The 27,186-nt window shown below is 36.1% G+C and overlaps 4 protein-coding genes and 1 long non-coding RNA gene across 5 annotated transcripts; 3 read left to right on the forward strand and 2 right to left on the reverse strand.

The window, feature by feature from the left end:
• Window positions 1-776: 776 nt before the first annotated feature.
• On the reverse strand, window positions 777-6,716 carry LOC116118933 (beta-galactosidase 3). The gene is made up of 19 exons (XM_031404883.1): window positions 6,490-6,716; window positions 6,315-6,410; window positions 6,095-6,207; window positions 5,858-5,924; window positions 5,641-5,733; window positions 5,264-5,407; window positions 4,905-4,993; window positions 4,706-4,811; window positions 4,530-4,617; window positions 4,077-4,195; window positions 3,832-3,996; window positions 3,492-3,670; window positions 2,967-3,076; window positions 2,773-2,882; window positions 2,446-2,556; window positions 2,251-2,364; window positions 1,961-2,163; window positions 1,497-1,833; window positions 777-1,413 (listed from the first exon to the last, which is right to left on the reverse strand). Exons 1-19 carry the CDS (start codon window positions 6,658-6,660, stop codon window positions 1,273-1,275), a joined length of 2,556 nt encoding a protein of 851 aa, XP_031260743.1. The 5' UTR covers window positions 6,661-6,716; the 3' UTR covers window positions 777-1,272.
• A 6,861-nt stretch (window positions 6,717-13,577) lies between these two features.
• Window positions 13,578-14,933, forward strand: LOC116118963 (ribosomal RNA small subunit methyltransferase, mitochondrial). Its single transcript, XM_031404923.1, has 2 exons — window positions 13,578-14,005; window positions 14,106-14,933. Exons 1-2 carry the CDS (start codon window positions 13,598-13,600, stop codon window positions 14,865-14,867), a joined length of 1,170 nt encoding a protein of 389 aa, XP_031260783.1. The 5' UTR covers window positions 13,578-13,597; the 3' UTR covers window positions 14,868-14,933.
• A 1,499-nt stretch (window positions 14,934-16,432) lies between these two features.
• LOC116118941 lies at window positions 16,433-18,874 on the forward strand. The gene is made up of 3 exons (XM_031404891.1): window positions 16,433-16,778; window positions 16,867-16,988; window positions 18,556-18,874. Exons 1-3 carry the CDS (start codon window positions 16,523-16,525, stop codon window positions 18,718-18,720), a joined length of 543 nt encoding a protein of 180 aa, XP_031260751.1. The 5' UTR covers window positions 16,433-16,522; the 3' UTR covers window positions 18,721-18,874.
• Window positions 18,875-19,757: 883 nt separating this feature from the next.
• Window positions 19,758-20,265, forward strand: LOC116118942. The gene is made up of 2 exons (XR_004126249.1): window positions 19,758-19,917; window positions 19,996-20,265. It is a non-coding gene; the product is annotated as an uncharacterized LOC116118942 (long non-coding RNA).
• An 882-nt stretch (window positions 20,266-21,147) lies between these two features.
• Window positions 21,148-26,446, reverse strand: LOC116118949 (3-epi-6-deoxocathasterone 23-monooxygenase CYP90C1). The gene is given in 10 exon segments (XM_031404904.1): window positions 21,148-21,562; window positions 21,700-21,830; window positions 21,969-22,075; window positions 22,172-22,251; window positions 22,331-22,349; window positions 22,352-22,418; window positions 23,976-24,248; window positions 24,344-24,493; window positions 24,582-24,906; window positions 25,908-26,446. Coding segments are annotated over 10 exon segments (1,452 nt in total). The 5' UTR covers window positions 26,117-26,446; the 3' UTR covers window positions 21,148-21,471.
• Window positions 26,447-27,186: the final 740 nt, after the last annotated feature.

Below are 27,186 nucleotides of genomic sequence, written 5' to 3' on the forward strand. Positions count from 1 at the left end.
GAGCTTGCATAGCCAATGAGATATAGTCAACTGCCAAAATGACTAATTAGTTTACCCTACTCACCAAACTTTCAAGAGCTCTTCATGATCAAGTTACATGCGTTGTTGATACTTGATAGTGCCCATCATGTTCTTTTTAGTTTTTGGTCCCCCTGTTATTTTTTTGGAAGCAGTGAAAGAGGATCTAAAAATTACTAATATTCATAATTATGTATTAAGATAAGAGTTAAACGACTTTCTCCTACCTAAATAAACGGCACTTTCTCGCTCATAAACTTTTAAAATATCATTTTATTATTCAAATTTATATTCTGACGACGAATAAAGAACGAATTCGGTCTAAGTTGTTAAGACTTTTGAAGAGGAGAGGCTCACAAATCTTTTGGTGATAAAAGACTGAATTTTAATGGTTGAGATTGATCGGAATTTTGGTAATTAGCTACACAAACCCTAATCGTTCGATTGTCGACGACTGACAAAATCAATGAGAGTTAATTTTAAGAGGTTTTGGTGAGTAATGATCGAATAAGAGAATTGTGATAATGTGAGTCGCAACGATATGACAAAACATAAATTTGAATAATAAAATGGTATTTTAAAAGTTTTTTTGTCAGAAAATATCGTTTAACCATTATTTGGATAAGAAAAAATCGTTTACTCTATGATAAATGAATGAAAAATTTAATGTTAGACCTCTGTGGCAATTGCGACCTCTGCTTTAGTGTTTTCGGAATTATACATTCAATCATCTAAAATGGGTGGAAGACATTGGAATATAAATAAACGGACTTGACAACAAGCTACTTGATATTTCATCAGAAACTGCACATTTAATAGAGAAAATATGTTCATACTAGGATCCGCTCCCAACATGAACGTAAATAGGGGTTTCATCTTTCCCCATTGACACTAACACAAGACAAGTCACACCACTGCAATTCATTACTTTCCCAGTACCCTATTCGGTTAAAACGCCAGGGACTGGGTTTGTATTCACTTTTAGAGTCCCCAATTCAGGACCCTAAGAACTGCAAACTCAGCCTATCTAACTAACAACTAACAAACATTACTAATTTACTTAAAAGTCCAATTTACCCCACTCAAATTAACACGTAATTCCCTGCCATCAAACATCTTTGGCCACAGCTTCTCCCCATTTGAAAGGCTATGGCGCCCTACCTAACTAAGATAACTCCTTCCCTGTATTCTCATCTTTTATTCTTTCTTCCTTGCTTCACATGCTGAAAGTGTATAGTTAAATGCAACATAGAGTTAACCCCTCCAATTGGTGTTTGAAACTGTAGGAGAACAAACAGCTTCAACAGATAAACGCTTCATGACATTTGGACATGGGTCCTGGCCAAAGTTACTGTTGGATATGGCGACTGTGCATTTCTGCTGTCCAATACATTTCTGGGAAATTTAAGAGTAAAAGAGGTGAGAAACACTGTATTTATTATAGTTTCTTGTACACACATGTGAGTGAGAGTGATTACCTTTTGCAAGATGTCATAAGATGTAGTAGCATGGCAAGCTCCTTGCTGGTAAGTCCCACAAGTTCCCAAAGGAGTTCCAAAGCTTGCAAATTTAATTGATGAAATGGTGTGGCCTGGACTACACCGCAGGTGAGCTTTGGGGCTGTGGAACTCTTCTGGTTTTCCATAGCTTTCAATTTGCCAGTTCTTGATAGTTGGATGATACTCAGTGACCTCAGCACAAACACTGGTTACTGATCTCTTCACAAGAGAAATTCTTGAAGGATTCCCTCCAAGTTCTTCAAAAAGGACCAACAGATTTTGGGTTGGCTTCAACCAAGACCGAGGCACATGGTACCTGGAAATCAAAATTTGTTAGGGACTAAAATTCAAGGAAATATTCTACTTTGTAGGCCATTAAGAGTTTTATAGCTGCATCATATACAACAGAATTTTGTTTGGTGTTTCTATCTTAACAGTAATACCATCTTTGGGTTGGTTGGCCACAACCAAGCTGACACTTTGGAGGTCGGTATGCCCCAGCATAATTGCAACCACTGCAGTTTCCATTAGCATATGCAGTCCAGTATCTGCCAATACTCTGCCCATTTATCCATATTTGACCCTTTCCCATACCCTGCATGTCCAAAGCCAAAGGCTCATCTCCTTCAGGTGCGTTGAAATGAGCCTGCAATGTTTTAAGAGAACAGGTTCAGATTTCCTAAAACAACGGCTAACTACCACAGTACTAGTTGAAATTTTCTATGTATTATACCTTATGCCATGTTAAGGGCTGTGGCCTTTGTACAGCTAATGATCCCTGCATCCACTCAACAGAGGAGAAAGCATTTGGGGAAACAAGATTCATTTCTTCTCCTTTCAGACCAACCTGTTCAAGGAGAAAGCCATTATGAGAAAAATCCCTCTATAATACAAACAAATGACAAATACAAAGGTAAGAATTAGCAACCTGGTAGGTCCACTTCTGCCAGGACAAGTCCCATTTTCCCTGATCAAGTCCATGCAATGCAACTGGACCAAGGATTCCCGTGTTCCATGTCTCAAAATGTCCACCCACATTCTTCATAAAAAAAATATATATATTTTTATTTTTTTGTTTTAATTTAAATGGGAGAAAAAACTGTCGTTTATCCTTTTCTTTTTTTGTATTTTTCATATGTTTCTACTCAAACAGATCACTTTCTCTTAAGAGTTCAATTGAATTGTCCCTTTTTCCATCAATTAAATCCCCAGATTTAGACTATTAAAATAGCAAATGCAAGGAAGGAGAACTAACAGGCAATCCAACAGCAACACTCAGCAGTGCAATTCTGTTTGTTCCAGCATGCAGATTCACCTTTCCAGTATATGTGAATCTCCTATACTGTCTTGTTCCAAAGGCAGAACCTATGACCAATACATGTTAAAATTGTTATTTTTTAACAGACAAAAAGGCAGTCCACAGGAAAAAATTCAACACAAATAGTCTACCTGACAGCTGTCCATTAATAAAGACATGCACAGCATGACCTGTTGATTGAACAATGAGAGTGGGGTGTTCCCCTCCATGCAGGAAGGATTCTGAAGAACCAATATCAACTCTGTAGTCACATTGGAAAGAAAAATTATTAAACATGTAAGTGAAGTCTTCTAGTACAGACCAAAGGCATATTTAAGTAACAAATTATTAAAAAATAGAAATCATCAAAGAGCATTCATGCTTTTGGAAGGACCTATTTCCCCAGTACTCAATGCTGTTTCTTTACTATTAAAGGATGAACGCTATATTGAACCTTACAGGAAGGTATAAGATGAGAAAGGCAGGAAATAGGGCATTAACAAACTCCTTGTCAGAGGAAAAACAATAGAAAAGCAAACCAATAACTATGATAAATGGAAAAGCTCACCCTCATTTTCTACGAGTTTAGTAAATGAATTTATCCACAAAACAAATTATTAAGTAAATGATGAAGAATCAGACAACAAAGGGAAAAACGTTTGCGGGATCAATCTCACCTAGTTATGTACCACAAATAATCACTAGCGTCCCTAGTGACATTTATCTGCTCCAATAGACCCTGAGTGGTGAATGTCGAGCTGTCATCTATTGAAGAAATATCCTCATTGTAACTCTCCCACGAAAACATCCCAGCACTTGTTGGCAACATTTCCATTTGTGATGTCTGAACTCCAACCTACAAAGAAGGATCAACTAATTGTCAAATATAACATAAAAAATAAATGACAAAAATGCTCATGAAAGGAAAGAAAAGTGTTGTGTCCTAGATTATGACCTTGATTGCTGTGTTCCTACTGAATAGGTTATAACATTGCACGAGGTCTTACAAATTTATACCTTGGCAGTATTAAAGACTACGTTTCTGCAGTCAGGGAGGATGCTGATGGACCAAGGAGGCAAGTTATAGTGCATGTTATTGAACATCACCCTTGCACTAGACTTCGTATCATAGTTTGAGAGAAAAGCTGCACAATCTCCATGTTCTGAAGAAAACAAATGAGCCTGGAAAACATTGACAGAGCTCAGTAAACTATTAAATGACAACTTTCAAAAGGGGATGGCTTCAAGATAGAAGGGATAACCTGTTGAAAGCTCCCTAATGAAGTAACTATAGGATCAGCAGAAACTAAAGCTCGCTCACACATCTTAATAGACCTGTGAAGCTCTTTTAGATGACCATACTTTGGTTGCCTGATCAGACCTATCAATATTGTAGTAAAGTAATTAGCTACATTTCCAAATATCATATATGCAGCAAACTATTCTGTTGGGCTTTCTTGCAGGTGGTAAAAAGGGCATAGATCAAAATCAAAATCTTACAATACATAAATAAAATAAATACCAGCACATATAAGCATTTTAGCAGCATTACGATTCAAAATTTATAGCTGTTGGGATAAACCAACGGTTTCCATGTTGCCCAGCACAGTTCTGTTTTCTATTTTTACTTCCCCAATGGAGCACATTAATCCTTCAAGTGTAGTTACTTGACAACATACACCAATGCAAACAAGCTTTCAAATCTCAGTTCATACCATATTCATCTATTGGAGCATCATAATCATAGCTCGTGGTGATGAAAGGGCCTCCAGCTGTCCGTCCGAAATTTGTCCCTCCATGATACTGTTTTACATACAAAGGAACTCGGGTTAGCTTCTCAAGTCATATATTGAAGCATTTCCTAGAAAGATTTTGAGAACCAAAGGTGAACCATGTAGTAGTTGATAAATGATCCTCCTTTCTGTATAAATCGAGCAACTGCATATGCCAAATCTTGAACTGGGCGCTGATGATTTGGGCCACCAAACTCCGAGAACCTTCACATAAAAGAAAAAGGTTTAACCAGTGAATTAACATTTCAACATTAAATTGCAAAGTGAGGTGACAAAATGACAACAACTTATGCATACCAGCCACTCCAAGCCTCTGTCCACATTGTAGGTTTGTATGGTTTGTTGGGAGTGAATGTATCACAGTAAAAACCATTACATGTGTTTATCTGTAACAAGCACCCCAAGTACTCAGGCTCAGCAAACAAGTATGATACTTAAAGCAAACTATTGTCAACCTCCATATGTCTACAACTGATAATAGTGGGTGTTTCATACATTCAGTCTAATCTCAACTTATATGTCACAGCATGAAAACATGAGATCAAAAGAACATCCAAAAAAAACAGTAGAATTAATCATCACTGTATGTTAAAAATTAAAGAGAATGCAATAAGGCTAAATTCATGCTTCAAGTGTTTAAGCGTAAGGCTACTCACCACTGGATCTGGGGCATCGTCTTCTTTGCACATCACCCAGGGGACCCCAGTTCCCATTTCTACAGCCATCTTGGCCGCCCAAGTCACGTAATTATAGCCTACAGAGCCTAGCTGTTTGCTTTGTGCTCCATACTCATTCTCAATCTGCACCAACAATTTTTTCTTTTTTTTCAAAACAAAGAGAAGGAGCTCGTCTACCTTCCGGTAACTAAAACAAAATTAAAGAATTTTAAAGCCATTTAAGAATTAAATCACTAAAAACCGTTTAGGGCATCAACCTATCACTACTGGCATTATATTTAATAATTATAAACGTCATATAAATATCATAAAAAAAATGAGTGAAACCACAAAAGACAACAACCCAGAAACCAAACCTGAGAGAGGATAATGGGGCCACCCTGGGACTCAAACAATTTTTCGCTCTTCATCAGCCCCACAATTTTCTCAGTGAAGCTTTGCATTGCCCTCTGCAGCAGCATTTAACACAATTACACTAATTTGTTATATAATCCAAGAGCTTATGTAATTTTTACTTCAACTTGTGGTGCAGTTCAAAGAAGGAAGCTGAACTAGAAGGTATAAAAATGTGACCTTGAAAGGTTCATTGTCTGTTCTGAAACTGATGCCTGGAACATACTTCAACCAAACAGGAAATCCTCTGCACATACCACATAGCGAATATTTAAGAAACAAAAATTTGAAACAGATAAAATGACTTAGCGAATGACTAATAGGGGAAAAGAAGAAAGAATGAAAAAAGAAAGACCTGACATTGCAAAACAACCGAAGAGGGAAACTTAGATCTAAAGAAAGAGAAATAGTGGGTACCCAAAATTCCATTCTGCACAAACATAAGGTCCAATACGAAGGTGAGCGTAGAGCCCAGCTCTTTGTACAGTTTTCATGAACCTCACCAGGTCATATCTCCCTTCAAAATTATACTATAAACCACAGAAAACATAATAGTAAGGACCAACAAATTAAGAAAACTAAATGAGAAAAAGAGTGGGAAGCAGAGTTTAGCCGAACTAGAGAGAAAGTAAAGTACATTGCCAGGAGAAGGCTCATGAACATTCCAGAAAACATAAGTTTCAATGACATCAAGACCTCCATCTTTTGCCTTCCGTATCAGATCCTCCCACATCTGCACCAAAACAACTCTGTAAGAAACCAAACAAGTACCCACAAACAAGGAAAGGAGATGAAGAGAAATGTGTACGTACATCAGGGGTGCTTCTTGGATAATGAATAGAACCAGAGAAGAGAATTCTTCTTTGCCCATTTATCATAATTGCCTTCCTATCGTAAGTCACGGTACACTGGATCAGCTGAGAACCCAAACACAAACACAGGCATAACACAATGAACAACCTGGAAACCACCAAAGTTCCCATTTTTTCTCTTCAATCTCAGGCAGCTCACACTCACAGTTCACAGACAAAGAAAGCTCTCTCTCCTTTTAGCGATGGAGGGAAACTTGAAGCTAAAAGAAAAAAGGAGAAAACAAAATGCGGGAAAGAGAGAGAGAGAGAGAGAGAGAAGGAAAAGAGGTGTTTGTGTTTGAGGTCTACTTGGCTTATTGTGGAGTAAGAACAACAGGGTCCATTGCTTGCTTTGGAGACTGAAACTCTGAGCAAAGAAACAATTTATAAGTGATTGATATCCACAGCTTTCACTCGCTCATCATACAGTACACAAGTGTCAATAGTCATGGCTGCGTGGCCATGAGCTACTAAAGCTGTAGTTACAGTAAAAACATTGAATGACCTGACACAGAAAGTTAATTTAATTTTAAGTATACTTTTACGGTTTCTTAAGTCAGATTTTACGATGAATACCTACTTCTATACCACCATTGGTGAGTGTTTAGCACGCGTTAACAGAAAGAATCCAGTAAAATTAATGAAGACAAAATAAAGTAAAGTATTGCTTTGGAGGTTATTATTATTATTTTCATTATCTGGGTATCTGGGATCTTTCCCCTTCAAGCCCTATATCATTGTTTATTTAAAGCTCAATTTTGGGAAGAACTTCTTCTATATCCGCATACCTGTAAAATATATTTGTATTGGAAATTTAACTCAAATCATATCACCAATTTCTTTCTACGGTCTCAATCTATCTCATTCATATGAGCTGTCGTTTAAAATATGTTTTCTCCGAGAAATTGACAACAGTACGTCAAAATTACGTAACATGTTTTAAATCATGTTTGTCTTTTACTGTTTCACGGATGCACAAAATGCTATAACAAGACAAGTACTTAAACAATCAGTTTGACGCACTTGCTTCCAAATTTTAACCTACAGAAATATTGCACAAGCAGCCAACAGACACAGCACAAGTCTCTATAAACATGGATGATTGAGGGGACTTTGACTTGAAAATATGATTTACAATCAACGGTGTTATGGTAAATTACCAATGACCTTTCCTTAATCCATACTAAAGAACAGATTGCTTCAATGGTTGCGGTTGTCTCGGCTGGGGTCCGTCGTCCTTCTTGAAGAAATAAACAAATATGGCCCCACCATTAAAATTTCCATGTGAACTCAGCTAAGTAAGAAGCCTCCCATCAAAGTATGAACCAAATGAAAACCATCCTTTCATCACTTTTTTATTTTGTCACAATTCTGCCTTCCAACCTAACCTCTACGGCTCTATATACTTCCTACTTTGTCTTGTCTCTCTTTCTTTCTCTGTAGATATACCTAGTTCTCATGCATGAATATCACTGGGATTTCTGTCGAAATTCATATTCCAACCACCTCCATAGAGTTCCATTTTTCCCCTACTCTTTCATTCTTTAACAATATTCTATGTTCAAACCCTCACTGGGATTAAACTTGTGTTACAAGTAAATATTTCTGAAGCAGATCAGTGTAGACTGTAGAGGAAGGTTCTGATCTGAGTCATGATTTTAATAATTTCTAATTAATAAAGATATGATTTTGTCACCAAGATTTTGTATCCCACTTAGACAGCGAATGGCAGAAAAACCATGTGAATGTATTCGACCAAGTAAAAGAAAAAAGAGAAAATTATTTAATGAGACCTCAACATATATTTCTTTGAAATTCATGGACGGAGAATATTAAAATAAAAGTAGTGTTTTGAGTTTAATAATCACTTTCTTATGAGCTGTTTCATTCAACCATCAGGTTTTTAGTCAGTGTCTGCGTGGTCAAATTTTAATTCATCGTCTTTAAATCTGTCCCCACGTGGCATGTTTTTAACAAACTAGTCGTGATTTATGAACTGGTTTAGTGGGTTAGGTTTGTTCTAATGAAACTTTGGCTTTTGGCCTTTTTTATAGGGTTCAACGGCGGGAAGGGCGGAGGAATCAATTAAAGTCAGAAAAAGAGGAATAAAAACCCTAAAACAATGGGGCCATAGTCCCAACTCCCAATCCGGTTAGTATGACCACTTTGCTTACCCTCTTCTTACCGCAGATTTCGGATTTTTATAACTTATTATTATTAGGTCACCCACTGATCTCCCATATTATGAGATATGTCAACCATTCATCAATGGCATACCTAACGTTTTCTAATATATTATCATATCATTCATTAAACTTCCATTAATGACTTTATCAAAAAATTCTTTCATGGAGCTCGAATATTGAGCCATATATCTCCATCATCTCACATTCTGCACGCTGTTCTTTTCATAATCATTTCTCATACGCTTAACTCAACTTAGATAATTCCCACCATTAAATTTGCTTCTGTGGTTTAGACACGTACCATTATGTTATTCTCTTTGGATAAGATATTTCACGATCCTAGCTAAATGTACTCCAGTTGCATAAAGATGGAATATATTTCATCAATGCTTTGGCACATCAATGGACAACTTCTTAGACTTTGATGATTTCATGCGGAATGTGAAATGAGAAATGTATAAATGCAATATCAGTAGAATTTAGATGTCTTCTTCATTGCTTTCAGATAAAACAGAAATCACTGAACCAACTGATGTCAACATTTCAGAAGCTTTAACGGGAGTTTTGTATCATCTCTATGTTAAATTAAATGCGCGTAGGGTTAGTATGAACTGTGAAGGTCCTACCATGTACCAAACACTTTAGTTCTTGCATTTACATCACACCTTCGATCTAAGAAGTATGCGCACCCACATCCCACATTAAGCTCCTAGATATTTTGGCACCTACTACTTTTTTTTTTTTTTTTTTTGTGACTGGGACATTCGAGCTGGTTTACGTATTTTGACATTAAACATCTTATAAGTCAAATAAGTCACAAATATGATAGGTAACTATTTAGTGGGACTTATACACAAAACTTTTGAATAACATAAGGTCTTGTCATCTAATAAAATGGAGTAAACGACATTTTCCCACCCAAGGTTTCTTTGATGACATTTTCCCATCCAAAAAGTTTCAAAATACCAATTTATTACACAAAGTTTACATTTCGTCTACTACCCAAAATATACTTTCTGAGTCGACGGCAAATGAAAAGCAAACTCGGTTCAAGATATTAAGACTTTTGAAGAGGGGATGTCGGTGAGTCTTTTGACGGTGGTGTGTTGAATTTTGATGGTTGGGATTGGTTGAAATTTGACTTGAGAGGGACAGTTGCACGTTTCACAAATTGCTAGATTGCTAGTAATTAACGGGGTCAACAAGAGCAAATTTGAGAGGTTTTGGTTAATTATAATTGAAGAAGAGGATAGTAGTGATATGAAATATGTCAGAGTTGACTGATAATTGGTTGAAAATATAAACTTTAGATAATAAATTGATATTTTAAAACTTTTTAGATAGGAAAGTGTCATTAAGGCAAACCTTAGGTTGGAAAAAGTCGTTTACTCCAATAAAATGTTGAAAACCTTGTTCAACCACTAATATCATGGATTTATTTGATTTAGGTGAGATATATTACTATTGCTTGTTCAGTGTAGATGGGGAATTTATTTGACTACAAAAATTACAATAAAAATTCTCATCATTATTAAGAAGAGAAAATGACGTTGAGCATTTGATTTGAGTAGTTGCTTGGGTGGGAACATGTGTCTTTCCTGTAATAAATAATAATCTATACCGTACACAACACCTACCTCAAACCACAATGTCGTGGTCCCTTTCCCATCACATCTTTCGCCACGTGGTATTATTTAGTGTAAAAAAGAAAACAAACAAAATAACAACTGTTACGATGCCGTTTAAGTCATTATTATTTTAGGTTTCTCTATGAATTTCCCATGTTTAAGAGACGTTTTATTCAGTGGCTTTCGCTTGATTTGATTGGCCGGCGAGTGATAATACACGTGACAGAAGCTAGCACAAGCGTGGCTGTCTTTTGAGGGTCGTGACAAACCCATACGTCGGTGCACGTGCCTTCATGATCACCATTCAGGACCAAGACTACCGTGATTGACATCTATCGCTTTAGCTGACCGTTAACGTCGTTAATCACCGTCAATACGGTTCGCATTTTGATTCGTTGAAGACTCTTGATGGGGTTAGATTCTCACCCGTTAACGTCGGTGGAAACGGCTCTGTTAATCTGAGTTGTCAGTTTTGCCCTTTCAATTGTGGACGGAACATTCTTTCGTGGATTGCTTTTGTAACGCGCGTTAAGGATGTTTGTGCGAGATCCGTTTTCACGCGCGTAGGAAGATTAAATTACTGTATGTGATAGGGTATTATAGAAGTAAATAGTAAATGGAATCTCTGGTGGAATGGATCCTATGTGGAGTTCTGCAGCCACGTGGTTAGATTGAGCAACTTTGACTTGTATCAGCCTTTTGCTTTTCTTTATTTAAAGGAGGCCGGGAAGACTTTATTTTTTTTTTTCCTTTAAAATTATAATATAAACTTTTTTAATTAGTTATTTCAAATGTTCAATATAATCTACTAACAGTGCAAATGAAATAATTTAACTAATAAATATGGTTATTTTTAATATTGATTAAAAACAGTGATTCACAGAATATTCAACCGTTAGAAAGGTGAAATAATTAAGATTGATAGATAGAATGATTAATTAGCACATGTCCACCCTAATTACCGTTAACCGTATTAATTGTGTAGTACCAAGCTGAAAAGTTAGGAATTAGAATGCTTAATTCACACACAACATATATTCATATAATCTTTTTACTTTTCGAGTCAATAATTATTCATGAGAGTTTCTTCACACTTTGGGGCCTAGATGTCGGTTTGCCTCTTCTCTTCACACTTTAGGCCATACTTGTAAAGCAATTAAATTGGATTCTCTTCTCCTCTATTATCCACGTCTAAATGATTAATCTCAATTAAACCGTTTGCATTATGCCAAATTGGCGCCAATACTGGGAAAAGGCCGTTATTAGATGGCCGTTGGACAGTCCTATAATTGCGAATGAGGGGGCCTCGTTGTACATGCACCTAGGGGTGTGCCAAAAAAACCGTTAACCAGACTAAATCGATCCCAAATTTTTGGGTAATTATTATGAGGCGGAACCGGGTACTTGGTTTTATTAAAAATTTTAAAAAAACCCGGTTTTTTAATTTCCTTTCACTTTCAAATTTCAAAGGGCAAGAGGCAAAACAAAAGCCCCAAATACATTGTCCTAAAATTGTAGTAGGATCACGTTTAAGTGAATAAAAGCATAAAACATTAAGTAAAACTGGAAATGATAGAAAATAAAATTATGAATTGTATTTGTTTGTAAAACATTTGATGTTTGGTGTATATTAAATCTTAAGTATTTAAGTTATTGAATTAAAAGTTGATGTAGTGTATGGAATGAATTGTATCTTGTAAAAAATAAAAATTCATGCAAAGTTATGCAAATTCGGGTACCTACAAAACCAGATACCCTAAAAAGTGATTCAGTTTGTAGGTATCCTTTTAGGGGTACCCGGTTTTGCGCATCCCCGCATGCACCAATTAGGAATATATGTAATCCAAGTTGGATAAAGCTTGTAAGTAGAAAACTTGTCACTTGGTCGAGTACAGATTAAGCTCTTCTTAGACTGTAATTATCTCATTGGGGGGTTAATTAATGATTATGTTTAAGCGATTTCGTCTACCATGTTGTAACAACCATTAAAATTTGAAGTACAAAAATTTATATTTCTGTCGTCCCTTGGGGTATATATATATATATATAAAATTTGATAACTGAAGTGTTCGGACTAACTTATGCACACCTCAACTAATTTATAAGGTTTATTGAACATTCTGCAAATATAAAGAACAAGAAAAATCACAATATTATTATGGTAGATGACTCCAAAGCTTTAATAAAAAGACTCAAAGAATGAAGCAAACTTTTTAAACTGCTTAAACTAAATACTTCGGATATAGTTTGATTATGAAAATATACAACACTAAAATTTGAGGAATTTCTTGAGAGGGCCAGTATCAAGAAACTTCTTAGAAAGTACGTCACTGACCCCATAAGAGCACAGAATCTTAGTGATAATTTCCAGTGACAGACCAAGAATAAGCTTAGTGTCCCACTTAACTAGCAGACAAACAGCCCTGAAATAATTCTGTTTAGTGATGTTAATTTAAAGGCTAACAGATAGTATTAGCTACTCATACTACCCATTCCTTCATAAAAGAATATATATAATTATGTTCTGGTTGTGCTATTCAAAAGGTTAGCATTTACACTAAGTGATAAATCCCACAACTAATATTAATTAACAATTAGATAAAACCCAAGCATAAGGGAGTATAAATATTTGTTTAATGGCAATTATTAGTAGATTTTGGAATAGTGAAACAATTATTAGTAGTTCTCTGATTGACAGAGTGGTTCAATAGGAACTATTGGGTGTATTACTTAAGAGGTCATGAGTTCGAATCTCTCTTCAATTACTAATAGGGATAGCCATTGAAGCTCTTATCTGACCGGTAGTTTTAAGATCCTGAAGAATTTGTTAAGGTACGCATAAAATGACCCGGACATCACCGGTCACAAAAAAAAAAAAAAAAAAAAAAAAAAAAAAAAAAAAAAAAAAAAATTAGTAGTTCCATGCCCAAATCATAATCAAAATTTAAAGACTGCGTTCTTTTTAGTTGAAGCTGTCTTAACTCAGAAGCAATGCTAAATGGGCCTAGATCAAGATGGCAATAGATGGTCCAACTCACTCCAGGATTTATTGCTTTCACAGCGTAATAATTTTATGGAAGCCTGCGTAGCGTAATAATTTTCAAACTCTAACCCACTACGGCCCTTGGCGCACGTTTGAAAATTCCCTCTCGTAGTAGTCGGTAGTCTCGTTATTGAAGATCACTGTGCAACCAAAATTCAGAACTTCATTAACGTTACGTTAGATCGCTTCCAGTTCATACAAGAACCTAACTAATGCTTCATAAGCCAATACCATTCCGGCTCTACCTCACAAGATTTAATTACCAGCAACTTATTCTTAGAGAGCTTCGTACGAAGTCAAGTAACCGATACACGCAGAGAAATGGCGAGGACGACGAACTGAAGATTCGTAACCCAATTGAAAATCAAGAGGACAGATTATATTTCCACAAAAGCAAGGGTCAACATATCCTCACCAACCAACGAATCCTTGACTCTATTGTTCGGAAATCAAATATAAACCCCAATGATACGGTTCTAGAAATTGGACCCGGTACTGGAAACCTCACTCTCAAGCTTCTTGAAGTTTCGAAGAAGGTTTTTGCTATTGAACTCGACAAGAGAATGGAAGATATTCTCAACAAACGGGTAGCTGAACGTGGTTTTAAAGATAAGCTGACTGTAAGAATATTTTCATACCTGTTCGATAAAATGCCTGAGAGAATACTTAAGCTGGTGTATATAGTCACTAAATTTGAGTTTTTAATATTGCGTTTTGCAGGTTATATGGAAAGATGCATTGAAGGCGGAGTTTACACAGTTTGATCTTGTTGTGGCAAACATTCCGTATGGAATATCTTCTCCTCTTGTGGCGAAATTAGTGTATGGAACGAACCATTTTAGGAGTGCAACGCTTCTTCTTCAAAAAGAGTTTGCAAAGAGGTTGCTGGCGAATCCTGGTGACTCTGAGTTCAACAGATTGGCTGTGAATGTGAAGTTGGTGGCTGATGTAGAGTTTGTCATGGATGTAAGTAGAAGGGACTTTGTTCCTTGCCCGAAAGTTGATTCATCTGTGGTTATAATAAGACCAAAAGCAGATATACCGAAGGTGAATCTTGATGAATGGTTGGCTTTCACAAGAACTTGTTTTGGTAAGAAAAATAAAACACTAGGGGCAATATTTAAGCAGAAGAAAAAAGTGATAGAGCTACTGAGATTGTCCAAAAAGATGGGTCCAATTAATGAAAATGTTGAAATGGGTGACTGTTGTGGTTGTAGCGAAGAGGACGATGATGAAAGGGAGAGTGAAGGTGAAGATTTTTATTCATCTTCTTGCTCAGAATTGGAAGCAAGTTCGTTTAAGGAGAAGATTATTGAGGTTCTAAAATCAGGAGGATTTGAAGATAAGAGGCCTTCAAAGCTGTCTCATGAGTTATTACTGCATTTGCTTTCCTCTTTTAATCAAGCTGGAATAATTTTTCATGACCAAACAGAGCAAAAGAATGCAGGCAATACGGCATTTGCTGCATCTTACAATTCATAGCAACAGTAGCCTCTCCCTAACTTTATTTACAGTTCCCATTCTGCTCAGTTTGTCTTTGAATGATTATAGAATTAAAAACAATGAAATTCCTATTATTAAACCTAAAATAATATTATTATTATTATTTATTGAGGTTCAAGAACAAATTGGTTGGGATTTGGATACGAGCTTTCCTGAAAAATGAATTAAGTGTTAGGCCACTGTAAACAACTGCCTATGTAAGAAGTACTAGACAAATCAATATTGGATGGCCTAACGGTAAAATAGCGAAAGAGGTTTTATAAGTTCGAGTTTCTTCAAGCACTAATAGGAGTGGGCTAGGTGGTCATTGAGATTTTTATTCGGCCGACAGTTATAAGGTTTTGAAGAATTAGTTGAGATGCGTATAAACTAGTCCAGACACTCAGGTGATAAATAATAATAATAAAAGTACAAGACCCTTTTTCATTATCATTTAAAGGGTTGTTTGCAATCTTTATAAGAAAGTATAAGACAAATTTTCCGTGCTCCCTTAGAGGCCCAAATGCATTTAAACACCTAAAACTAATCACTAAGGCTGCTTCCCGAACCTAGAGAGACGGACGTATATTGAAACGCAACACAATTCACTAAAGATCGTTTCAAAACCAATCTAGGGATAACGATTTCAGGGTAGGGAAACAATTTCTAGGCCGGAAGTGGGGGACTGAGGCCACCATCCATGATCCTTGACACACCATATGAGTTGGGATATTCCAACCTTGAACAAGCTATTGTGTGTAGTGAATTGAATGAGTAGAAACATTAAAGACCATTTTATTTTCTCCCAATTTTCTAATTTCAACTTATTTTCTTTTCTTCATGTCCAGATTCATCTCGTTATGTTTTTCATAATTTTAGTATTATATTTTTATCAAACAAACAAATATTTAAAATAAAACAGAAAGTTTCAATAATTATGAAATTTTTTGGATTAAGTTATGAACATTTAGGGTTAGGTTTTATATATGATTAAATAATAAAAATCAAAACAAAAATATAAAATAGAGTATGAGCGTATTTAGAAATTATAATATTATTTTAGTAGTTTGAAATAAGGTTAAATTTGTCAAAATAAAGAATATATTAAAAGTGTAGGGCGTAGGTGGTAGCTAAAAGTTACTATTAGATAACTTGATAATAAAAAAATAAAAGAGGATCTAAGCTTATATGGTCTCCCGAGTTCAAGTCCCTACGACACGTAATAGGAGTGGCCATTGGAGCTCGAATCTTATCGATAGTTTCAGGGTTTCAAGAGAATAGTCGAGGTGCGCGCAAACTGGCCAAACACCTTGGTCATTAAAAAAAAAAAAAAAAAAAAAAGATCAATTCCCCATGTAATTGGATCTATGGCCCAGTTTCATTTTTAGGTCACAGACTTGGCTCGTCGTGCCAGCAGATAGTAATTGGATCTCGTACCACATAGGCCCACCAGATGTGCGGCAAGGCCAGCACTCTTGGGCTGGTGAAAGACTGGGTTGTTGACCTTGCCTGGTTTAAACTCGTAAGTCCAGGAGCCCAAACCCTTGAAACTAGCTCGTCTCAAATCCATTAACATTGCTGTGCACCGAGATCGCAGCCACTGACACTAACAGCAGTTCACAGTTGCAGTAGCACGAAGCTGAGAGATTTAACAAATGGGATTTGGAGTCCTAAGAAGCATCATTGGACCCCTATCAAGGACGGTAGTACCACGCGCCGCCACCACTTCTACTACGTCGCCGGTATTCTCCTCCTCTTTGTTCTTGAAACCCGACTTACGATGCGTATCGAGTGGCCAATCTCCATGGTTCCCAATTTTGCACCACTTTCACAGCTTAACCGACACACGATATCCAAAGCGAAGACCCGTTGACAAACCTCGTCGCAAAAGAGCCAGTTTGCGTCCCCCTGGTCATTACCTATTTCTTTCAATGATGTTTTAATGTATAATATCTCAGATTATTTAATTTAAATTAGGTTTTCATTATATAATTTACAGGACCGTATGCTTGGGTACAGCATACTCCTGGGCAGCCGATCAGTCCCAGCAATCCTAATGAAGGGAGTGTCAAGAGAAGGAATGAGAAAAAGCGCATGAGGCAGCGCCGTGCTTTCATTTTGGTCAGTTTAGTTTTCAAAATAATTTCTAATATTATTTATTTTCGACTTGTTCATTGATTAATAGTCCTTTTGTTCTGTTTAATTTGGAATACCAAATTCAGTAAATGATATATGTTGATTACATAGTATTAACAAGTTCGTTAATGAATAATTTGATTGTGGAAACTATATGGTTTTGGCATATAAACAGAGGTGGCTTGTAATTTAATTGTAGAAATGCTTGTATCTAGACATGTAGACTGAAATTAGTAGGAGAAAGGTTTTTGATAGATTAAAGCGGACTGGTGATTGCTTGCTTAATAAATTTTGTATTGAGTCGTGAAGTTGCAATTGTGTTTATCATTGCCTGATTGACATTTATAACTTTATCAATGTCTAACTTGGCTTTCTTTCTAATATTTTTGTTGGTTTTTTGGTAATTGGTTGTTTTGGTTCCTTTTCTAATTGATCCTTATTCTGTATTGTTGAATAAGTTTTACATGCTTGGATAATTCATGTTGTATACACCAATAAGTAATTTATGTAAGCTCTTTGTTTTCTGGCACTTAATCGTAGTTAGTGATATGTCCTCTTAATTATTCAGAAATTGCTCATAATTATTGCAGCTATTGGGTATTAATATCTTTAAAGCCTATTACGTATTTACTGCCTATCCTACATTCTGTTACATGGATGTGCAAATTTCAGTACTTGTACAGATTTAGGAAGGAGGATGAGAAGTTTCAATATGGTGTTGCACTATTTATAAAAAGTTAGTGTCGCTCATTCAAGTCTTTTCTGAGCTTGAATGATGTATTGTCACTTTACAATTTTGCTTATTGGTAGAGTCCTTAGAACCACTTTGTCTGTGAGCTTGCTAGCCATGAGTTTTCCTTGTGGATTTGTGAGTCATGCTTTGTATTATTAGTTTACTTCTTTAAATTTACTGTGTTGGTTGGTTTTCATTTGTTGGGATGGTCCTGATATCGATGTTTTTTATGTTCCTCCATGAAAATTTCCATGTGTATCAATCTGGATTATGTGAAGAGAAGAGAGCTTGGGATTGCTTGAATCTCTAAAGATCACTATCATTGCAATTATACTCCTAAAATGGCTCTGGCAGATTCATCTCTGCAGATTCATCTCTAACTCTTGCATGGAACTTTTACTTCTTCTTTTTTATCTCTGTTGAATACAAATTGATTATAACAATCATTGCTTGGCCTCTTGTTTTATACTATCTCTTAATGTTTCATGACTTTTAACATATTTTTGATGGAATTTTGCAAGGCATGTACTAATGCCTTTTGAATTGAATATCAAGAACAGCTTTGTTTTGAGCCTATGGTTACCTATTTTCATATTCTATTTGGCATAGTTTGAAGTTAATAGGCTTCTTCAGAAATTATTGCTGTTATGACCTTTAGTTCGTTTGCTATATAGTTGGATTAGGATGTCTAACAAATTGTTCTTTTGTTTTTTCAAAGTCTTGTCTGGCCTCCTTACACGTTTCTTGAATAATGAGGCTGCCTGATTATCTGCAGACTGCTTTTATCTATAATTTCAACTGGGTTTTTAATATATACAGGCAGAGGCAAAGAAGCGGAAAGCTCAGTTGCAAGAGGCTAACAGGAAAAAGAGAATTAAGAGGGTAGAGCGTAAGATGGCTGCTGTGGCAAGGGAAAGAGCATGGGCTGAAAGACTGGCCGAGCTGCAGCATCTTGAGGAAGCGAAGAAAAAATCTATGGCCTGAAAAGTTCTTGTTCAATTTCAACTTCAGATGTTATCCTGCATCTTACTTTTTTCTTGTTATTACTTATTAGGCATTATTGAACCGGTTTCTATAAAATCTCAAAGGTAGTTCCAATGTGTTAATTGGGCAGTGATGTTCTTACTTTACGAGGTTTGGCTCTGAACATAGGGCTCTATTTCTTTACACATTGTTCAATTCTAGGCTGNTGCTTTGTATTATTAGTTTACTTCTTTAAATTTACTGTGTTGGTTGGTTTTCATTTGTTGGGATGGTCCTGATATCGATGTTTTTTATGTTCCTCCATGAAAATTTCCATGTGTATCAATCTGGATTATGTGAAGAGAAGAGAGCTTGGGATTGCTTGAATCTCTAAAGATCACTATCATTGCAATTATACTCCTAAAATGGCTCTGGCAGATTCATCTCTGCAGATTCATCTCTAACTCTTGCATGGAACTTTTACTTCTTCTTTTTTATCTCTGTTGAATACAAATTGATTATAACAATCATTGCTTGGCCTCTTGTTTTATACTATCTCTTAATGTTTCATGACTTTTAACATATTTTTGATGGAATTTTGCAAGGCGTGTACTAACGCCTTTTGAATTGAATATCAAGAACAGCTTTGTTCTGAGCCTATGTTTACCTATTTTCATATTCTATTTGGCATAGTTTGAAGTTAATAGGCTTCTTCAGAAATTATTGCTGTTATGACCTTTAGTTCGTTTGCTATATAGTTGGATTAGGATGTCTAACAAATTGCTCTTTTGTTTTTTCAAAGTCTTGTCTGGCCTCCTTACACGTTTCTTGAATAATGAGGCTGCCTGATTATCTGCAGACTGCTTTTATCTATAATTTCAACTGGTTTTTTAACATATACAGGCAGAGGCAAAGAAGCGGAAAGCTCAGTTGCAAGAGGCTAACAGGACAAAGAGAATTAAGAGGGTAGAGCGTAAGATGGCTGCTGTGGCAAGGGAAAGAGCATGGGCTGAAAGACTGGCTGAGCTGCAGCGTCTTGAGAAAGAGAAGAAAAAATCTATGGCCTGAAAAGTTCTTGTTCAATTTCAACTTGAGATGTTATCCTGCATCTTACTTTTTTCTTGTTATTACTTATTAGGCATTATTGAACCGGTTTCTATAAAATCTCAAAGGTAGTTCCAATGTGTTAATTGGGCAGTGATGTTCTTACTTTACGAGGTTTGGCTCTGAACATAGGGCTCTATTTCTTTACACATTGTTCAATTCTAGGCTGAAACCTTGTATTTTGGCTGGCAGGATTAGAAAAATATAAAGACATTGTCCATTTTTGTTGAGCAAGTTCTCCACAAGGACCCCAACCTCCTTTGCAGCCCGTTCCGTCTATTCAAGATTAGCGAATGTTTCAAACAGCTGCTCTTGTAGATTTTCTTAAAACATATGTAAGGTGTTTTCTGTGAAAGTAGCTTAATCACCAATTATCACCAAGTTTTGTGCTGGAATGCTTTTTTTATATGTTGCCCCTTAAGAAAGGGAAATGTAACTTTTAAAATGCAATTTCTTCATTCATTTCGTTGCCAAAATTAATCTCTTGTCGAATAAAGTGTCTATGAACGCAAATGCAGTGTGATATGTGCAAAATGGAAGTTCACTGAGCTAGGTTGTTGTTTGAACTCAGAAATATTACTGATATTGTGAAGTTCCTGAAGCCCATTTCTCCTTTCCATTGAACTCTAGCGTTAACATCCAAAAGAACTGTCATGGAAATATGGTTTTGGGTTTTTAAGCTCCAAACTTGCAACAGTAGACTATACCTAAGAAGTATTAGACTTTCGGTTCCACTTATTGGTATGATGATTGAAGCTGAAAGCTCAATTATAATCCTGTCAGCATTAACTTGCGGGTCATTACATTCACACCGATCTTTTATTATTGTTCGGTCTCGTCTCATTTTTATAATTTAAGAGTCCCTGCTTGGCTACCTACTGTTGGAGCCTTTCTGTTCAAGTGGGACTGAATCCTGATGAGACTACTTCACTGATCTCTACACTGTTGTTGTCCAATGCTGACATCAGTGGGTCTACGAGCAAGAATCTGATAAAACTAAAAAATTTTGGAGTTGCCAATGCAGTCTCGGCTGTTAATATGTTAAGGTTTGGATCATGTAGATTCCCAGTAAGAGCAGGTAGAAATCAGAGAAATTTACTACCATTTTCTGTTTATGTATTTAGCAATTAGCTTGATCTCTCAAGCTAGTCGAAAGGGTGTACAGAAGGGAACTGAAACCGGCAAAAGGATTTTGGGCACACTATTGTGATTACCTTAGGACACGGAGTTGTACTATAGCTCCACCAACTCAATATTATTGAAGAGGGTATAGTGGCGCATGTGCTATTGCGTATGATCAAATCATCATGTCCCTTGATACATTCATAACCACAAATGTTATTATCAAATCAAACAAAATATTTTAATAGATGGAGACCAGAGTTAAATTCGGAGATCCCACTTGCATATATGCAAGTTAAAAGGACTGCAAAAATTAGAAGGGCCCAAAGATCCCTCCTGCTATGTAAAAGAGATGGTGACACCAGAACTAACAAGATATTATAGAGTCTTATAGATATAGCTTTTACATGATTAGCATTTCAATAAACCTTTTTGGTGCAAAATGCAAATGCCAACAAATGGATCTGTCTGGTGAGATTTAGATATATTATGCACGTTTTCTAGATGGGCCAATCTGATATGGTGGTTGCAGCTATCGACCAAAGCTTACGTCCTTACAGGGGTTACTGTGATTGGCAGCTTCTTCTTCATCTTGACGGTTGGAAAGTGGATAATTTCATCCTTTTCAGCAACCCATCTGCATACATAGCACACAAATTCAGAATTGTCAATTTAATTGCCTAACTTTAACTGTTTATAACAGACTGGATTTTGGCTTCGGATAATGCCTTCCATTAATGACACACTGCATTAATTTGAGAGCTAGATCATTACCCATAGCTAGTGACAAGATGATGAAGGAAGATTGAAATTTCCAGCCGTGATAATTCTAAACCAGGACACAGCCTCTGACCCCCACCAAACGGTGTGAAATTATTGTTGTTAACAGCAGCAGCTCCTGTTTTCTGGCAACAAATTAAGAAAACATGTTATAGAATATTTCTGTGAATGGCTAAACAAGATATATGCTCACTTGGTGTTGTCTAAGATAATTTTGAATGTCACGTGACTCATGTCAAAAGATTCATAAATGTATAGCGAACCTCCCATCTCCATGGATCAAAGTGATATGGATTATCATAGTTTTGTTCATCCATGTGAACAGATATAAATGACGTTAACACACACCATCCTTCTGGTATCAAATGACCTGCAAATGTAACCAAGCCAAATCAAATCGAATGGCGCCAGTATATGAATAACTGACAGTAACTAAAATTATTGGAAAATTGAAGGAGAAAGTAACCTTTGATATGTACATCTTTGAGAGCTTTCCTCCAAACTCCATTAATGATATTTGCCATTCTAAGAGTTTCACTGGATCACCTATAGTGTGTGCAAAATTAATCAATATAAAATACACATTAATTTGGTTTTAATCTTTTCTTTTATCATTCCAACTCACATTTTAGTAAATGGCAAGACATGTAGTCAGTCCAACTAAAATCTTCACATGACTCCGTCTTCTGCCTCTTCAATTCCATGTTCTCCTCCTTCACAATGAGATATAAAATCAGCATATATATATAAATGCTATTCCATGATTTTCGATACCCCAGTAAAGGAACACTGAAACGGTTATGACAGTATGAAAAATTCATTACGTGAATATGGCAAGCTTCTGTAGTACATGACTGAAGGAAAATTAGAGCAGGCTGTAAAAGGAGCTATAATTATCACCTACTTTTCCTCGCATGTCTTAATGTTAAAAGAATAACGTTCCGAAGCAAAAGGTTAGGTTTTTGTGATTTTTTATGGACTGAGACTGAGACTGGCCACACCATTTAATGGCTGGTCCGTCGTGACCACTACGTGTCTCTGTAACATAGTTGTTTATCACCCCAACTTTGCATGCTAATTGAATCATGTGAACCAACCAATGTCTTCTCTCTATTGCATAGAGGGATACCATCTACAATAAGCCGACATGACCTTCCACTCACCACCACCACATTTATGCTCCAACTTAATTATCTAGGACTTGAATTTATAAGTCCCTTCCCCTTCCCTAAATTCAAGTCCCTTCCCCTTCCCCTTCCACCATCCCCCCCCCCCCCCCCCCCCTAAAAGTATACTAACAATACTTAAATATAATTTCTAGTCTAGTTGCCAAAGGTATTGTCTACTTTGGACCCTAAGGCTCACACGAGTAGACACATGATAGCTGCGTTTGTCCTGAAAATGCGTCTCATTTTGTTCCACTTAAGAGTGGGCGCCTTTGCGTCTCTTGTATGGAAGGAGCCTGCCCTTGACCATGTAAGAGAGATTGTTCGTTTCATTGAAATAGCTCACGATTTTGTCTCACTTAGGAGTGAACGTCTCTGGATGGTGAGAGTGTCTTTGTACTATATAAACAATCAAAACTCACGTCTCCTTAACTATGTAAGACTTTGACACTAATAGTCCAAAATATAAGAATTAATTTTTATTTTTTTTAGTTAGTAATATTAAATTTTAACAATCTTTTAGTGTAATACCCATTTTTGGTACATCGAATTAAATTAAATATTATAAAATTTTGGTGAAAAAATCGTTTTCAGATGCGAAAGAATCAAAGAAATTAAAGTAGTTTGCAAATGGACAGAGAAAAAGCCCCACCATGTCTGAACAATCTAATTAACGCTCTTAATTAGCAGTTAAGAGAGGATTAATTGAAAGTCAACCCTCCACCTGTTTTGGCCAAACTATAATAATTTTTAATTCTGAAAAAAAAAAAAAAAAACTGACACACTGACTAATGTATGATAGCAACGGTCTCAACTCGCACAGACACAGAGTTAATAGGTGGTCCTCACATAACAGCCGTTCAATCTTTAACGTACGGCTGAAAATGTCTATAGCATGTTTCACTAAAATGTGGGTCCTCTCACGAACTCTCCATCTCAGTCGTGCATCCATTCGTGCGTTTAATGAAAATGACTTCTCAACAAAAGTCAAACACTTTAGCGGACAACTTAGGACCGCCGAAGTGGAAAATGATCCTAACCGTTGGATCAAAAAGACGATATCTCAAATCTAAACGCCATATAATTTACGTTAAGTTAACGTACCGTAAGTTGCTTCAGAGCGACGGCGCTGTCACTGAGGAATTTGACAGCTAGGGTCATTGCCGTGGGCATAGTCTCTTCTCCCGGGATCATCATCTCTATGATAATTCCACTAATGAAATCCAACGGTAAATATTGCTTCTCATTTGCTTCATTATTATCACGTAACAGCACGTCCACTACATCCTTTGCTACACCTTTTTCATCTGATTTCTCCATAGCTAGTTTTCTCTCTTCTACGATCCGCTTCACCATCTTTAATAGCTTCTCCTTAGCCTGCATGTACAGATACATCGCCATTATATAAAATTGCTAACTATGAAAAAGTTTTTGTGTTGTTTTCTAATTGATTTTTAATTTTCATTAACTACCTTCAAAGATTTATATAGTCTTGTTCCAGGAAGTTTAATTGGCAAGCAAATTAAACCCTTGATGAATTCTTCAAATTCTTTCTTCAGAAAGTATAAATCTTCTCCAGGACGAATGCTCATCAATACCTTTACCAGAACTTCAAACGTTGTCTGAGAACAAGCAAAAGTTCTATTAAAATTGAGTATTATTTCAATGGTACGAGTACATAGATGTTATATATCATCATTCAGAAATGACCTTTTTGATTTCTTCTTGAACGTATATAAGGTGCATGTCTTTCCAAGTAGCCAAGGTCAGCTTGACAGAGTTTTCAATGTCTTTTGTGATTCTGGCTTTGAGTTGTGGTGATCTCAGGAATCCACCGATCTGTGCATGCACTCTCTTCTGAAGATTACCATTCATTTGAAGTATGGAGAAGTCTCCAAGTAATTCTCTTATTGATTTGGGATAAGCAGGGACAAAAGTGTTTCCATGGTTTTGCAAAACCACTTTGTTAACGTCGGGATCTGTGGAAACTATTATGGGCGTTCCCAAGATGTGTGTTTTAAACACATTCCCATACCTATAGAGAGAAAAAAGAAAGAGTTCATCAGTTCAGGTATGAAATTAAAATGTTCATTGGAATTAAGGCTGTGGTTACTGCCTGTACAAGCAATAGGATCGAGTGTTTTGTATGGTGTAGTTAGTTCAGGATTGGACAGGGTATGTTCTACGAGCTTTCATTCAATTCTAGGGACTACTCCTTTTTTGCTGATAGTTTTGTTATCAATGCCATCATCTGTGTTGAAGATCGCAAGGCATTAAGAGTAGATTTCGGTCATAAATGAGGCATAAATATAATTGCTCAAGAATTAATATGCCGTGTGTGGACAATTAAGGTAATTCACAGCACAAACTTCCATAATAACACTGTACCTTCATCTCTTCCGATTACTTCCTACTTTGTATTAGTGCACATCACACTAAGCATAAAACAAAAATCTGTTCCTCTATGTTCTTTTTTCCTTTTTTTTTTTCTCTTTTGATGAATAGGGAGAGATGGTTTTTAACAGTTTCTTCATCAATCTATTATATGATTGACATGTGAGAGAAATATAAGAAAATAAATGCAACCAGTAAACAATATAAAATTAAGCAATGTTTATTTTTTACCGTACTATCGACAGACTTGAGTGTTGTATAGTGATCTTGTTACAATACGTAAATGAATATGGTACTTCATATAGAAACATCAATTTTGAATTAATTTTGTTATATAAGCACATGCAGCATCATCTAATGATCATCATATTAGAGAAATAAATAAAAGAAAGAGATAAACTATAGCCAGAGATCATAATTTATCTTGCAGATCTTTAAATCGTTCCTTTCTTTTGATCAACTTTATCCATGTTTCAACACAAAAAGATAAGAATGACTTAGAGGAAAAAAAATATAGATAACTTCTGCAGCCATGGAGAGCAGAGGACAGGAAGAAATTTGGTTGTTGCAAGAAAGGATCATCATATATATATATATATATATATAAGAGGGAGGAAGCAGTAATGGATGAGACAAACTTACAGAGATTTGCGTTTGTCCATGAAGCTGACAGGTTGAGAGGTGTAACCACAGGCAATGAAGTCAAGAGTTTCTCCTATGAAAGGCCAACCTAAGTTCCCTTTTGGAACTCCACTCTTCTTTTTCATTTTGTTCTGCTTACTATACCACAGCAGCCATAGACCAATAATTATAATACCCATCAAAACCCAACATTCCTTAGTCCATACCATTCTCACAAAAACCTTTGCTCCACTTTCTTAGAAAACGATCAGCTGATCAAACCCTAAGACTAAACCTGCAACATCTTTTAAAGATTAATCATCAATACTCCCGGGGAAAAACTTCCTAGGCCATGACTCCATGCAGGTTTATATTATACTGTTGTATGTGTGGGAGGGCTGAAAGAGAGAGAGAAAAAAAAAAGGTTAGAGGTTTGAACGGAGGAAACTCCTCTTTGTTCTAGTGAGGGGAATTGAATGAGAGGGGTATAGATATCTAGAGAGGGAGATTTGGAAGATCTAGGGCTTTGCCACTATCATTAATTGAGGTGGCCATATTGGGTGCACCAATTGCGCCACGCTTGTCATTTTGTCTTCATGTCATTTAGATAGGTCCCTTGCTCATTTAATACACAATGGATGGGTGGTGGTGTTCCATACGAACATTTGGATAAATGGACCTGGAAGCAAATTTAAGAACAAAACTAGAATGTTGGGGGATGTTATCAGTAGTGGCCTCTAAAGCCCTCTGACTGTCAACTCATTTAAGAACTAAAAAGAAAAAGAAATGGCTGGGTATGATATGAGTTTTGTGTTTTCATTTAATTTATAATGAGATGATAAGAAACCAGACAATAAATAATGATTTTTTTGTTGATAAAAATATTGATTTGGAAGTAAAAATTGAAATCTCTTTGGCCTTTTTGGTGTCTTCTGGTAGACAGGGAAAGAAAAATGAAGAAGGGGTGCATTTTTCTTGGTTAGTTACTTTTTTTACTTAACTACTGTTGGTTAATTTGACGGTTCATTTGGGATTCTTGGTATATTATTCTAAATTTGAATCTCTAAGACTACTAATAAAGTATAATTATTAGAAATTTATATGACCGTTAACTTTAAAGTCTTGAAAGATTAATCGAGGTTCGAGCCTTAAATAAAATAAAATAAAAAAAACATCTTTACTTTATAACCGATTACATTTGAACTGACTCTGTAAAAGTGTAAAGTACTCTGAAAGATAATAAATCTCAACGTAATGCTTGTCTGATTCAAGCATCAATTCCATTAAAACGCTGGTACTT

Source organism: Pistacia vera, unplaced genomic scaffold (genome assembly GCF_008641045.1).
Source record: "Pistacia vera cultivar Batoury unplaced genomic scaffold, PisVer_v2 Contig866, whole genome shotgun sequence".
NCBI lineage: Eukaryota > Viridiplantae > Streptophyta > Magnoliopsida > Sapindales > Anacardiaceae > Pistacia > Pistacia vera.